This window comes from Chrysoperla carnea, chromosome 5 (assembly GCF_905475395.1).
Source record: "Chrysoperla carnea chromosome 5, inChrCarn1.1, whole genome shotgun sequence".
NCBI lineage: Eukaryota > Metazoa > Arthropoda > Insecta > Neuroptera > Chrysopidae > Chrysoperla > Chrysoperla carnea.
This window is the reverse complement of record NC_058341.1, coordinates 33383846-33400347: the sequence shown is the minus strand read 5'-3', so window position 1 is coordinate 33400347 and position 16502 is coordinate 33383846. Positions and strand designations below refer to the sequence as shown.

The following is a 16502-nucleotide window of genomic DNA, read 5'->3' as shown; positions in this document are numbered from 1 at the left end:
TTTTCTCTTAACTTATTATACCAAGGTTTGGCCAACTAGTACTGGCCTAATCTTGGTCAAGGGTTGGTAAGCCAAGCCTTGGTATAATAACTTTAGAGAAGCATGAAAAAGAGTTTGACAAGTCAAGGCTTGATTTATAAACATTGGGCAGGGTTGGACCAAGGCTGAGAAACCAAAATGATTGGTAAGCCAATGCTAGTGCACCTTGGGTTTCATCGTTAGCATGGACAGATTAGGAAATATGGTTCATCAACAGAGGAAATATGCTTTTTCGAAGACAAATTGGTATAAAACAGAATATGTTTAAGAAATAGGCATGGTACTTGTGATAAAAGTGAAATCCCATATTAATAAAAAAATGAATTTTCTTAAAATAACAAAGCAGTTTTTTTGTTCGAATTTTGTCTAAAGTGTTGTTTTTTTTCAGATACCAGTTATTCATATCATCCTGCAATCCACGATGATACTTTCGTAAGAAGAAAACAGCGTCGAAATCGAACCACATTCACCTTACAGCAGGTAAATTAGTTTTATAAGACATGCATTTATTTATTATTGAGGAATCTGAAATTTTATGTTTATTTCATCTATTCTTCTAGTTGGAGGAATTAGAAAGTGCATTTGCTCAAACGCATTATCCAGATGTATTTACTCGGGAAGATTTGGCCATGAAAATTAACTTGACTGAAGCTCGTGTACAAGTAAGTGCTTATTTATCTCTTTCTGTCACAATTAAAAATATATAGCCAAAATGATGGAGAAATTATTATAGACTCGTCTATTGATTGAGTTTGAGTAAACTTAGAAACCATCAAATTTAACTGTGCCAATATGTCTTTAATAAGTGAATGAATAACGTAAAGCCTAAGGAAAAAATTCTATTTTCAATCTAGGCATTTTTGACATTTAAAACTAAATATACCTTTTTCATTTTTTTTTTCTTTTTTTTAAATGAAAGCAAAAGTCTTGACAAAGGGGCTAATTTTTTTCCCCCATTTTTTGGCGCCATATGACCGAGAAAACAGACAATGACAATCATTAAAATTCAAAATTGGCGAAAACGATACGGAAACACACGAAGTTACACAAAGGTCCGTTTGACGTCATTTAAAGTTGATAATAATGATATATTAATACGACTGTACTGAAAAGTTTACTTCCATAAGTAGCAAACTTTAAATAACTAAATTAAAGACTGCTGTAAACAGTCACAATATTCGAAAATTGAGCCACGCTTGTGGGTGCATGTAATTTTAGTAGCGTTGGGTAAATTTTTCTTAATTTAATAAGAAAAAACATCATAAAAATGAATATATAATTAAAACCCATGTTAAGTTTCTAATGTAAACTTTATAATAAAAAAAAACAACAACTTTGGTTAAAAAACTTATTAATTTTTAATGCAAACCAAAAGCAAGAACTAACAGATTTACATAACCTCAACTACTCATTCACTCACTAAATATCATCGTTCTTCCATGTCTTTTTTTGAAAGATATATTACAAGTAAAAATAAAATTTCAAAACACATTTATTTATTCGTAGCATCAGAATCATTTTACATCCTCCTACGATAATACTTAAACGTAGGACTATGATGGTGAATATTGTTTGTTCCAACATGCTTGCTTACTGCACCACAGATACGATACAACAACCTCTTTTGCACTCATAATATCTGTGGTCTTTGTTTGTCGTTGTTACCATGACAACCGCATCCATGTAGCGCACAAGAGAGGAAAACTAGCCGCCCCTGGCAATAGTGGTTTTCATTGGCCATGCAATAGCACAGTTTATGGTAGAATATTATTTTATATGAATATTAATACAATTTATTCAAAAAAATATGGTGTATTTTTATAAAATAATTTTATTTTTATATTTATCATCTTTTTACAATTTAATAAATTTATTACTTCATACAGTTTTTGTGAGGTTATGTGGGTTTTTATGGATTTTGTGTGATGTTTTGAGGTTAATATGAATCGATTAAGCTGACAGTTCAATTTGAATGTACACTTTAGTTCAAAAAAAGTATACGCATTGTGTTTTTTCGTTCTTAATAAAAAGCTTACGATAATTCACTGTTCTATTAAAATTTTTCTTTGTTAAAAGGATAACGATAGACAGAAAATAAGGATAATGGAAGATTTTTCATGGATAACTATGTTTGATCATTACTTGATTTTTTTTTCCTATAAATTGATTTTAGTTATTCTTAAATTAACTGTTTCTGCCTTACATACGGTTTTTAATTACTTATAAAGACCAATATTAATAAAGACCCACATGGATATTTTTTATATATAGAAAGTAAAATAGTCTTTGCTTTTAGTGTTAGTCTTGGTCTTGCTCATTACTATGTCTAAGTAACATTTCAGGTCTGCAATCTAAAAAAATATGGTAATTTTTTGTTTTACATTTTATTAGATGAAAAACTGGAAGATATTCATATTTCAAAATATCTTTTTGCAAATCAAATTTGGCACACCAAGAAGTACCCATAAGCACCACTGAAAAATGGTTGGTTTTAAAAATAAAGACAAAACGGAATAACTAAATTCTAATAACAATTTTCATCGCAAAATATTTATTCCCAATGTAATTATCATAAAATATGACGTAGATATTATATATAAAAATATTATAAAAAAATCATAATTTTATATTTAAATAAATAATTTTATATTCTAACAAGGTTCTGCTGATATACACAGAGAAAATTATATTTAATAAATACTGCACTATACCTTATCTTGTGCGAAGATATTCATTCAACGAACTCTTGGTGTATAGACGGTCTATTTGTTTTAGTAAATTATTACTTTATAAATATACAGGGTGGCCAAAACTCATGTTTTAATGGTATTATGCTCTTTTGTATGCTTCTGTACCCATGCTATCACGCAATCGTTTTTCAGGGTTTTCATCTTTCAAGTGAATCCATAAAAATTACTCGAATAATCGATAAATAAATGTAATTTTTGTATTTTTTGGCAAAAAATTCTATATCTACAAAAATTTGCTTTACTTTTTTCAATTTTTTTGTAATATTTTTTTGTTTTTAATTTCGAAAAAGATCTGTACACATAGTAAAACAAAAATTAAGTCTATTTTACGTTTTGATGAGTAGTTTTTGAGACATGGGGATATAATTTTTAAGATTTTAGACGATACACAGAAACTACACGCCTAACTATTAAATGGAATTAATTTGTGTATTTTTAGGTCGAATGTACCTACCTTATGTTCTAAAATTTTCTTAATAGTCATATCGATCTTTTAAAAAAATCTAGAAAATCTTTTGAGATTTTTTTTGATGTTTTTTTTGAAGATTTCCATAAAACTAAGTATTCAATGTCTGATTCAAAAAATGAAAGAAAAGAAACAAATTTCTTTTTTCTATTTTTATTTAAGTACATTATTAGAAAATGGGTGCAGTATAATTGAAAAAATGACAAAATCGAATAATTAATTTTTTCAGCAGATTGATTTACAGAAGTTTTTCAGCGACTTGTGTATTTTTTTATGTCAAAATGCGATCCAACTCCAGTTTATTGACTCTACTGCCTTTAAAGACGTCATCGATCGTTTTTAAAAGAAATTATCTGGAAACACTGTACATATATACGTACACACTCATATTCGAATATAACTTCTTGTATAAAGTCCGTAGGGAATATACTGGAAAAGCGGCGGGAATGTCGACAGGATTAACACAACAAAATAACAACATAGCGACAGATCATGCCAAAACTTTGTCATATTGAATCAACATTATATATATATTTTCTTGAAATATGTATTTATAAGTAATAATAACATAAAACACTGTATCCATACACAACATAATCGAAAACGTGTGTCACATTTGTTATAAGACAAGCTTGTCGTTCAAATAATGGGCTAAGAAAAAATTTTCATATTGAGTAGATCGCCATAATGGTTAACCCATAACTTTAATGAATCTGAGTATCAACTTGATTAGCTTAATATGTCCCTTTTTCGTGGTACCGGTTTCATAAATCGTTCTCACCCGTCTCCTTAAATGGTACATTGGTATATTAATGAAATTATTGATAATCAAAGGAAAATGTTTTTGGAGGTTGTCCTAATAAAAAGGACTACTTTCTCCTACACTAGGAGATAATGGTTAGAGTATATGTACTGCGTCTTTAGTATTAAAAAATTAAAATAAATTTTTTAAATTTGCATCCAACTATTACATGACTTGAAAACTTCAAGGCTTGTCTAACGCTTAAGAACCTCCACCCAGGCCTGATTCAATATTGACCCGATTGGTACTATACCTCTATATTAAATTAAAGAGAATTGAAAAAAATACACTCGTACCAGGACTGGAACCCGGACTTCTAGGATTCATGTCAAGCGCTTTACCAATTAAACTATTCGAGTTCTAGACACGAATGCCATTTTTTCAAGTCAATGAATTTTTTAATTTGTATATCCACTTATTTATTATTATTACTTATTGTTGTTGTTTACTTATAATTATGCATACGATATTTACTTCATGGTCTATTCGATTATTTTTGATGTAATAGTTATATATGCAGGCGTAAACTAAATATTGACAAATATCTTGTCTAGTAATCCTAATTAAAGAGAATTGAAAAAAATTCTCTATATTAAAGTCTCGTAAAAGAGAAAATTTCAAAGGTCAGAGCATGCTTTTTACAGAGGAAAAAGTCGACGATGAGGGACTTCCGTCCTTTGTTTAGGTCTTATACAAAAGTGGAAACAGCTGCTGCGGGAGCTCTAAATGCGCTATAATAAAAATTTTGAAGAATATTGCTGTATATAATGAAGAATAGCTACTGAACTACACAAATTATCACAAACATATTCAGATGATATACGCCTGTGCTCGGGTGAATGTCTCGTATTTCTTTTGACTCGGGTACAAAAACCGCTTTATTAACGTCCAGCAAAAAGAAGGTAAGAACGAGCGCGACACCACCATTATCACCTCCACATTCTCGTTCCTCGCTTGACTTCGTGTTACTTTGCGAGAGTATGGAGGAAGCTTTAGTATACTCAAGCAAAATAGAACAATATAGCTTTATGAGATCTTAGTGTATACTTTGATCACAGCCCCAGAGATTTATAAAAAATTTTTTTGTTAAAACGTTGGATGTCATGGATGCGTCTTTATCTAATCTAAACATATTTTTAGTAATAAAATATTTCAAAAATGTATACAAAGATATATAAATATGATACATGATGTCAAGTCAAGTCTTATAAACACTGAATTGACAAATTTTATATGACATTTATAAGAACATAAAATTCAATAACATACGTATATACAAATGGAAAATAAATATATATCGAATGTGAGTTGTACATCGAATATTTATAAAGTGAGAGTTGTTGGATCGAGCTACTATGTTTGAACATAAATTTACAAATAATTTATGGTTGCTATAAACTAACATCAAATTTGAGAATTTTTTAGTAAACAAATAATAATTCATGTTAAAAAAATGTTTACCTTAGGTATATCAGAAAATTTGTCAATATAATCAAATTTTGTGATTTGCTTCAAAACCCGTTTAGGAAAAACATAAACCCAGTTTAGGATAGGTTAGGTTATATTGGCTGTCTACGAAGTACACACTTAGACTATAGAGCCCATTGTGATACCATATGTGTGTTTTACCAGCTTTTCCGCTGATAATTTCATTTATCAGCTCCTCAATTATTTTCAGAGGCTCAGTGCACCATTAAGTTAATTTTTGTTCTGACGACGTGAATCGAGCCCGCTACCCTAGGCATACGGCGAACGGAATTAGTAGCGCATAACCAACTGAACTACAATGGTTGACTAAAGCCAGTTTAATAAAAATATACTGTCAATTCATCTGGATGGATAATTGTGTTGCCAGTTTCGGAACAAAAGATGCGAAATAATGAAAAGTCTCTACGGCCTTAAACTAGTTAACTTTTCATTTCTTATTTCACAATGTCAGAACAAAATGCACCTGCAAATATTGAAATTAGCCAATAAGATACGAATATTAAGGGGTCACTTATTTACGCAGTTTAGTTTAATCATTTTGTTATTTTATGCTTAAAGCTGACATTGTTTTTCAATCATTGTATTTGAAACACCAAAAAGTTTACGTAATTGAATTGTATTTCTTATATTTAGGTACCGATTTTTCATTTCTCATTTTGTAGGTTTCGTGGTTGTTTCCGATAATTTTGCAAATGAAAATGTAAAATTGAAGTTTACATAAAACCAAAATGAATGAAATTTTTGAAGCAAAGTCACAATTTCTGAGCACATGGTTGTTTATATTTAAAGAGGATGGCAACACAATGCATCTCATGCAGCGATCTGTATGTGATTATAATTATAATTATTTTAAAAATGAGAAAAAATTAATTCGATATATAAAATTTATTTTCTAATTTCAATGATATAGATGGTATTTCGTTGTATTTTTGGTAACATTTTCACATACTATATTGATTTGAAAAACATAAAGCATGGTTGAAAGTAAATAAATAATCAATAAAAATATACATTTTATTAATAATTTAATAACAGTATGAATTGAAATATATTTTCAAGAAATATGAAAGAACTTTTGAATGGTGTTGAAGACCTTTGCCATTCTTCTTTACTCAATTATTGGTTTATGTAAACTTATAATTCAATCAAAAGATTATATTAATAACTAGAAGATAAAACAAAAAGATTCGTATGATGATGATGGTGTAGAAAGATGGTAGTAGACAATAATAAGTAAACTTAGTTACGACATGTATATACAGGCTGGCACAGGGTTGTATATTGTAGACTTAGGGTGTCTATACTGTACTACTCAACATACTTAAATAAGTTATGACGAAGCTCTGTTGACTTTGGATTCCAGAAAATTATGTCAAAGTGGAAAGTAGAGAGAAAATATTTTATAGAAACGAAACAGACAAAACTTCGAATAAGAAAAAACTAACCTTACGGTCTAGTATTAGTGAAATTGAAATATGGCTAATAAGGTGTATAGGTGTAAAATTTGGTTATAATTTACATTTTGTCATTTCAAAATATCATTCGTACTATGGCTTGTAATACCAAGGCATATATTGCTTACACCGTTACTGAAACACGCTGTAAACACTATGTATTTACAATGTAAGATATAATTTTGTATAAAATTGAATTATGAACAACGTGAGATACTTAAAATCTAAAATTGTATTTAATTTTATCTTGTTTCAGTATTAGTTTGATATAATATATAAATATAAATACATTATGCTTTATAAAGTTATAAAATTATTAATAATAATAATTATTTAAAACTTTTGCCAAATAAAATTTAATTAATAAATATTATTATATTATTATTATTATTCACAAAGACGTATATTTGAAAAAAAATTTAATTTTATGAATTGTAAGACAAATTAGATCAAGAAAAATGGTAGACAGTATTTAATATCTCAAATTAAATACGTTTTTATTCGTTGTTATGGAAATTGAGTAACTTCCAAATTCTCTACCTTAAGAAGCTTTTCTTATTATTGAGTTACCCAAAAAATGCTGACATTTTAAAATCTTTCATAAGAAAGAACAAACAAAATATCAGTAAATTCATTCTTGAGCGAATTTTGAAATATTTATAACAGAAAAGAAATTGAGTTAATTTTGATGTATTTATGCATTAATGAAGTTTTCCGGTCCACAATAAAGCACATGCCCAAATTAAAACAGGATAAAGTGGGTCATACAAATTCTAAAAAAAGTAAAACTCTGTTAAAAAATAAACTTCTGTTAAATGCAAATTTTCAGGGAATTAAAAATAGGAAGAAATTGGACAGTGAAATAAAAATATACCTTACAAAACAACATTTATGGTACAACGTTTCAAAGCAGAAAAGAGGAATTTAAACTTTCAACATACCTGATAAAAAGAACAAATTGCCAAATATTTGAGAACCACACCCTAATTTATAAAATAACTGGCTTAGTGGCACCACATTTTATAGTATTAGAAATAATAGCAAAATAATTTTTATAAATCGAAAAAAATCCATTTTATGAAAGTAAATATCGAACGTTAATATACTAATCATTAATATTAGTTTGATGAAGGGGAAAATGGTGATGATAACTTTGTCTTCGATGAGATGGATTTATTAAGGATTTGTGTTAATGCAGTTGAAAGATGAGGCTTATAACCAGAGCTTGCTTGATTCATGTAACTATATCATATGTACCTATGTGTTGGTATAGGAAATACTCTCCAATATTTTAGGGTGAATTAGTTAGAAATAATATGATAACTTTTTAGCACGCATTGAAAAAGTCGGATGTGAGAAGTACTACAACTTCCATATACGGACAATTTTTAGATATGCAGGTCATTAGCCAAGTTACTGTCCAACATTTTGATAAATTGAATTTGCCAGTTTATTTAGTTTAACTCTTGGTGCTCGTCAAATTATGGAATAAAATCGATGTTTATATTTTTATTCTAATCCCCATTATTTAACCATTCGCGCTCGGAATTCGGAAACCGGAAATCGGAAAGAAGCCAAAACCAGCCTTTTGAAGAAAAAAAAAAGGATTTTGATAAAAACAAAAAAATCGAGAGTTGTAGAGCAAAAACAAAACAAAAAAAGGAAACTAACTAAAGTCAAATCCGTTCGAAATATTACGAAAAAACACTGTTTTAACGAGTTTTTCGCTATTTATTTTGCGGCTTGTATGACGTGCAGAAAATCCGTTCGAGGATCAATGGTTTAATGGTATTATTTAGTCACAAAGTCACAATTTCAGGTTTTCGTACAATTGGTGAAAATGTACATAGGGGTGCTTCGGAAAACTCCTGCCCGATCGGAAACGAAGCATCCTATGACAATTAAAAACGAAGTCATTTTCTTCGTTAAGAGTTACTCTAAAATCTCTACATAAATATAAATATAATCTAATAAATATATCGTAAATACATCATGAAACCGTGAAAACGCAAAAAAAAAATCGGTGGTTTAGAACACCGATTTAGAGACAATATGAATTTTTAAGAAAACCTATTACATTCCACGCTTGATTTCTGAACATAGAGGTTACGAAAAAGAAATACTTAACACTGAGTGATGTTGAAATATAATAAGTATTATTGATAAACTATGTTATTAACGTCTGAAAATATATATAATTTTCTTTTTTTTCCATTTTTGTTATAATTCAATTTCAGAGCGCTACATAGAATACTGTATTTATATATATATATATATATATATATATATATATATATATATATATCTTTCTTGTAAATATGCTATTTATTTTTATTCATATTTTAATATGATAAATCACTTCAAAATAATCCTAGCACATTTGAATCAATTATTTTGGAATAACCAAAACTTACTTTACGCGAAATTTAACATTACGTGAAAGCAGGGATCGTAATCTTGAAGCGTCAAGGTCAAAACAACATAGATGTCCATGAAATTTTATCTTTTTTCTGGTTTATCCGTGTATACAATACGTGGAATTCGTTATACAATAACCTTACATCGATTAATTATATATGACAGAAAACTTTTCGAGACAGGGTTTTCGAGAGTTAGTTTAACCTCTTCTACAATTTTCAACAACACAATCTCTAACCAAAGATAAACTTTTAATTAAAAATCTGTTTTCATCAAACTTAATTCTTGCGTTATAATTCATATGCTTCTTATTCGCCACTACCTGAGCTATTTTCATTTATTATTATTTTTTGCCACAGGAAAATGCATTCGGCCATATATGACAGAAAACTTATAGGATTTTGAGGGTTAGTTTAACCTCCTCTACAATTTTCAACAACACAATCTCTAATTAATAATACCTCCATAATATCTCATAAAATAATAAAATAACTATTATAAAAAAATTTGTATAATGATTAGTTAATAAAACACTAAATATACAAATTTACAAGTGTATTCAACACTCCACCACTTTTGTATACACATGAACAGATGTGTCACAAATTATCCGTTGTTTTTTCAACTATATATATATATATATATATATATATATATACGTTTATTATGTTGATCTATAATAATAACAAACAAATATAACAATAAGGGCTCTTATTATTTATTATTCGCTTGTTTTTATAATAGGATCATGGCACCCTTCAATTTTACACATAGATGAAATGAATGAAATGTCGCCTCTGCTTTTCAAGTGACAATTAACATTACTTATTTTGTACACAAACTCCAGCTAAGAACTACTACTGGCTAAGTAAATTATTATTGGACAAAATCAGTGACGTACAGTAGTTTTATTTATGTAATTTTATTAATATTCCTGGATTTGAAAGAGTATAATGGAATCTAGGAACTGGATACAAGTAACGAAAATAGAAAGTAACGAAGATTAATACGCAGGGATTAAAATTCATCATAATTACTTTACAATATGTTTAGTCGGGTTTACAATATGTATGTAAATATGTTTAGTCGGGTTTACAATATGTATGTATATATGTTTAGTCGGGTTAAATCTTTCAACTGAATTGTAAAGCAGCCATCCTCAACTGATTAGTGGAAATTTTTAATACGCGTAAAGATAAGATGACAATGCATGGTAAGCTCAGTGACGTCATTCTGAATCTAATATGGCGGGCCACCTAAGATGGTGGACCAGTTATTTTTTAGGCACTTCTATGATATGGGTATCAAATGAAAGGGTTTGTTGAGAAGAATACAAATAACATATGTTAATCGAATGGCGGCCGTGCATGAAAAATAAAAATTTTGTCTAACTATCTGTAGATAAGGCTTTAAAATTTAAAAGTACATACGAAATTCATCTCTCTAGTTCTGGCAAAAGCTAAATTCACATCAACTGTACAGTTGGCTTACAATAAGAAAAACGATTTTAGCCAAATATCAGCTTTCCAGGAGGATTGAATAAAGTTTAGAATGGTTTCGAAATTCATCATTCTTAATGGCATACTCTAAATCATGACGAAGCAGAAAATAATTTATTCAGTTAAAAAAAATTTGAGTAAAGTTTAGAATGGTTAATGATTTCAGAGGAAATTTTATCAGATTTCAGTATCAAGTTGAAGTGTTATGAAAATTTTTTCGGATTAAGGATAATGTCGATATAGACGAATGGTTTTTATTTTAAGTTAGTGCAGTAAAGGTACAGAACCTTTCAAAGAATAGTTTTTGAAATGAATAATATTTACACGCCTCTGGTTTAAGTTTTAGGGATGGTTAATAATAAACGTATTAGGTATGTGCGTATATACAGCATCATACATTTATTTATTAAATAAGGACTTCGCTTACAAATTATATGCCCAACTACACGTCTAATCATTATAATTTAACATGTTTTATTTTATAACGAGAGGCAAAAATTAAAATCTGATATCCCTAACCCTACATATAAATGTGAAAGTAAGGATGTTTGTTTGTTTGTTTGCTTGTTACGCTTTTACTCAAAAACTATCGTGTGCTCTTTGCATACAAAGAACACACGTAGCCTAGAATGCCAACGTGATTCCTTGGTCAAATCTACATCAAATTTTGCATAAACATTCTTTAAAAAAATTGATGGAAGATGTGTTTCGCATTTATTGGAAACTCACCGCCTAAAAGAGTTGAAAAGGGCTAGAAAGTTATTTTGGGGCTGATTCGTCATTTTTTAATTAACCGATTGAATACTTAACTTAATAATTATTTAACCTGTACACAGTAACATTATCAGCGAGTATCATGCGCTTTATTATATTATATTTAGCAAGTTTTATTTTCAAAAAAATTAGGGTTGCGCACTAAAACATTAAAATCCATTAAATTGTGAATAAAAGGGAGGACAAGTGAAATCAAGGAAAGTGAGGACTATAATTACGGAACACCGTAATTTTTTTTTAAGTTGAAATTGCCCAGCAAAAGACTCGGGTAAATATATATCTGCTAGTAAATATATATTTCTCATAATATCTCCATACATTTGATATAAAATGTGTCATTTCTATTATTTCTTTTCTCATAATATATTTATTGGTATAAAATTGAATCAATTTTGAAATTACTTTTTCAATTAAGGGTTTATAATTATCTTTATTTCATTTGTAAATTTAATCCTTCAATATTTGAATTTAGTTGAATAGAAATAATTTTGGTTAATGAGGCTTATAATTGAAAAAATCTACACACCTCAGAATAATTTGTCTAACCCCAAGGAAATATGCAAGAATTGAATAATACTAGGGATTTCAATAAAACTTTATAAATAAACGTTTTGATTAACAAAGCTTCCAAAAATCACAAAAAATTTCTAGGTCATCGGGCTTTTTATTATTTTTTTATCGTTCAAAATTGGCTGAAAAAATGATGAATCATATAGGCTATGCTTTTCAATTGGATATTTCTATATCCAATTGAAAAGCGAGTTAGAGTGTGATAAAAAACTATCTAAAATATTAAGAAAATTTTGTAGTTTATAATAATACCATAAAAATATAAGGTTGCCGATGTTATAAAAACAAAATTTTAATTTAATTATGAACTCATCCAAGATCCATCACTTGATGAACAGAGACGACTATACTTTGAATATTGATGATTGAAGAGCGATAACTTTATTATCAAATTTATTTATTTAAGCCGCACTTGCACAAAATATATTATATCTTTTTGTAGTTGCGTGGTATTGTAAAGCTAAAATAACTCATTACTTGACTACAAAGCATGAATTTGGTTTATATTTTTGTACCGTGGAATTAACCAAAACATTTTTTACAATACTGTAGGTTTACAATCACCTTAAATTTGAATCTGACTAAATAAATTCAATAATTGGCATATGGTTTTGTTAAAAATATGTTCCAACAAATAGCATATTTGTTAAACAATTGAACAAACATACCTTTCCATCAATTAAAACTATTTCTAAATCGTAGATTAAACAACTGATAATTATAAAGGTACTTAAAATTAAACCATAAAATAAATATTGGTTTTGCCCGGGAATCATTTGTAATATTTACACACAAAAATTGTTACATAATAATAATTGTTTCTCTTGTTTATGTAACATATGGCTTAGACCAAAAAAAAGAAAATGATTATGTAAGTACACATCATATCTGTGGTTATTTCATAACACAAATATATCCCGACTCTCACCCTTTGAATTCTTTTAGGATATAATAATAAATATGTGGTAAGCCGATATATGTAGTATAGTCGACATTAGTCATTTCACCCCTTTTTTTTGATTGTTCAAATATCTAAATCCACCCCTATATGAGCTTACTTACTTGTATTTAAGTTATTAACCAGCTTTTATAATAAAATATTTTATAAATCAAATCATAGTAATTATTTATGATTAAAAAAACTACGACTTTTTCTCATTGTTTTTTAATATAATATTTTGAAAAGAAACTTCTTAATATTATAATTCAAGAATGTTTTATTTTTTGAATATGTCACACCAAAGTTTTATCTACAATCAATTTTCAAACCCCATTAAATTTCCAAAAATACAAAATGTAAATTTTTCGGTTCATATAAGTCAAATATCATTCATTGTTTAGCAGAAGAAAAGTCGAAGACAATAAATTTTCCTGGAAAATATATTATTTGGGCATTTTTCTTAGTCACATTTATAACCCCGAGTTTTGAAGGCACAGAATTTATTACTCTGAGTGAACGCAAACATGTCACAGTTATTGCTTCTATAATATCGGACTAAGTACAAAAATAAACGACTTAATTAAACGGAAAATGGTAATTGCATGTCCAATCATATAGTTTTCCGATTCTGATAAAATTGGTATAATAAAAAATTTCTTTAAAAATAAGCTTCAATAACTATTCTCCTAATCTGATAATTGCACGAGATATGAGCTCCAAATTTATAAAAAATTTCCTCTTCTGACAATGCCACCTTGGGATAAGTTATGATATAATCACAAATTCTGACACAATTCAAGATACTTCTTTAATACTATTTGATACTTCACCAGTTTCCACATTTAATTTTAAAAAGACAAGTTTATGTAATTTTTTTTACTTTTATCGAAGTATTAAGAGTATTTGCGAAGACAAATAATGATTCCTCTAATAAATATAGTTTAAATTGCCTACATAATTGAATCCACCCCTGAATTTTGAAAATTTATAATACTAATAAATATATACATTTTTTAATAGTATAAAGATACACATATATGTACATATTTGAGGGTTGATATTATATTATATTTACCATAAGGGGGGTGAAATAACACTATGTAAACATTTTTGAATGTATTATTTTTGATAATATATTTATAATAGCTCGAAGCTAATTTTTGATATATTTATACATTTAAAAAAATATATGTATGTATAGTGTATATATTTAATATTTTTTGCTACAAGTATTTTATCCAATCTCTGCATGAAAGTAGTATATTATTGGTTTTTGTACGTTTAATAAAGCAAACCGCCCAATTTGAATTTAAAAATTTTATTTTATTGCTAGCAAAAATTATTATAAATAAATATCACATCTGTTAATTATTTTAATATATTTGTTTTGCGGGTATGAAGTATATTTACGCACAATATATTGGTAAACAGTTGTTCAAATTTCGGTTTTAAAATTTTAATAACTTATGGTCCGGCTCAATTTCGGAATACACACCATGAACCCTTATTTCATAATTAGAATAAGTAAGAAGCTTTTGATAAGGATGAAATAACAACCAAAAACCAGAGCTGTCGTGGGACACTCGATAGGAACTATGTACATTATAAATGTAGCGCTTATTTTTTAATCAGATTTGCTTTGATTTTTTTTACTATATATGTGCGTACATTATTACTTGCATTATTCTCTTCATATTTATTATTATATGACATAAAATTTCCTTGTTCTTTCTTTAAATTATCTCTATTTTTGGTATTTTGGAAAATATAAATTGACAGATAGTAAATTATTTTCAAAATATTCTTAAAATTCATGGCAAGCTGAATCGATTAAAAAAGTTTTATTTGCCTAGGTAACACATCCTCGGATTTTGGGGTCGTTTTAAATTGTTGCACATTATTTGGTTTTATCTCCCAACCAGCAAACAAATTATAACGTGCAATAAGGAACATAGTTCCAAAACTATTTCGAAAAATTTTAAAGGATTTTTTATATAATATTTACTTTATAAAACATCAATTCATAAAAGATTCATTGTTTCTGTAATTAAGCATAAGTACGCTAATTATTAAATAATTTTTGATTATATAGAAAAATAATAATAGCTGAAAAAACTCAATTATTTGCAAACAAAATAATTATCCTTCAAAAAATAATAGGGAATTGTACATTACAATTTTTTCAAGTACATCATTGTCATATGGTCGTACATATTCTTTTGTTTAATAAAATAAATAAAAAATAATCTCCGAATAAAAAGGGCTATAACCGTTTTAAGCTCACAAAAGTTCCTGATTACATGTATGCATTTGGTTTATGTATACGTATACCCCTGATGAATACAAAACCTTACCAGCGATACAAATCAGATATAATATTTTCAACAAGCACTAAAAACGCAATCTTTGCCAGACAGCTGTTCCGACATTTTAAATAATAAGCGAAAAAAAGACTTTTTTAAACCTAATTTTTTCAAAGCAAACCTAGTAGTTTTTTAAAGTTTTAAAAAAGTAGATATAGACAGGGAAATTATTCTTGTTTTGATCATGAGTCTCATGGCTTGATACTACAGTTGAATAGGTCTTTAAAAATAAAAAATTAAAGCTATTTAATGACTTTTCTCCTCAGACGAAATTCAAATGTTTTTATCTCAAAGGTCCGAATATTATGTCGTTAAGGAAACTCTTTTTTGCCTTATCAAGGACAATATAAGAAAATTTATCTAAAAAATTTCGACACAGTGCTTGTAGTACCTGTCTTTTGTATAGTATAGTTGATTCTATTACTTTTCATATAGGTGAATATGACATTTTTAGGCGATGCTAATGCAAGAACTGGCTCATCGGTTTTTTCACATTCATCACCAAGCAGAGCCCCACAAAAAATTCGCACAATAAAATTAAATTTGTTGATAAAAATACATCATACAACAACAATAACTAAAAATAAATAAACAACATAAAACAAACAAAAAAAACAATGAAGTGTTTATCACTTCACTAATTGTATTTTACATAAAAGAAATAATATTGTATGTCGGTTTGGGGGTTGGATACAGCACCATACCATACACATATAAAACTTACATTAAGCTGTTGTTTTTTGTCCACGTGGAAGACACGTGTATATAATAATTTCTATTGTTTTTTCGTTTATATTTCACAATATATAATTTAGTTGTTGTAAAATTGAAGGGTTTTTATTATTTTTTTATGTTTTTGCTCCTTATATTTATTTATATGAAAATATAGTACGTACGTTTGTTTTATATTACGACTAGAGTGATACCCACCCGCTTCGC

General features: G+C 28.0%; 1 protein-coding gene across 1 annotated transcript in view; it reads left to right on the top strand.

Annotated features, from left to right (window-relative positions):
- The window catches only part of LOC123301123 (diencephalon/mesencephalon homeobox protein 1), a 120299-nt gene that overhangs the window by 46163 nt on the left and 57634 nt on the right, over positions 1–16502 (top strand). The window contains exons 3-4 of the mRNA XM_044883856.1: positions 428–519; positions 600–701. Of these exons, the coding sequence (XP_044739791.1) occupies positions 428–519; positions 600–701 (194 nt within the window). The remainder of the gene's footprint in view (positions 1–427; positions 520–599; positions 702–16502) is intronic.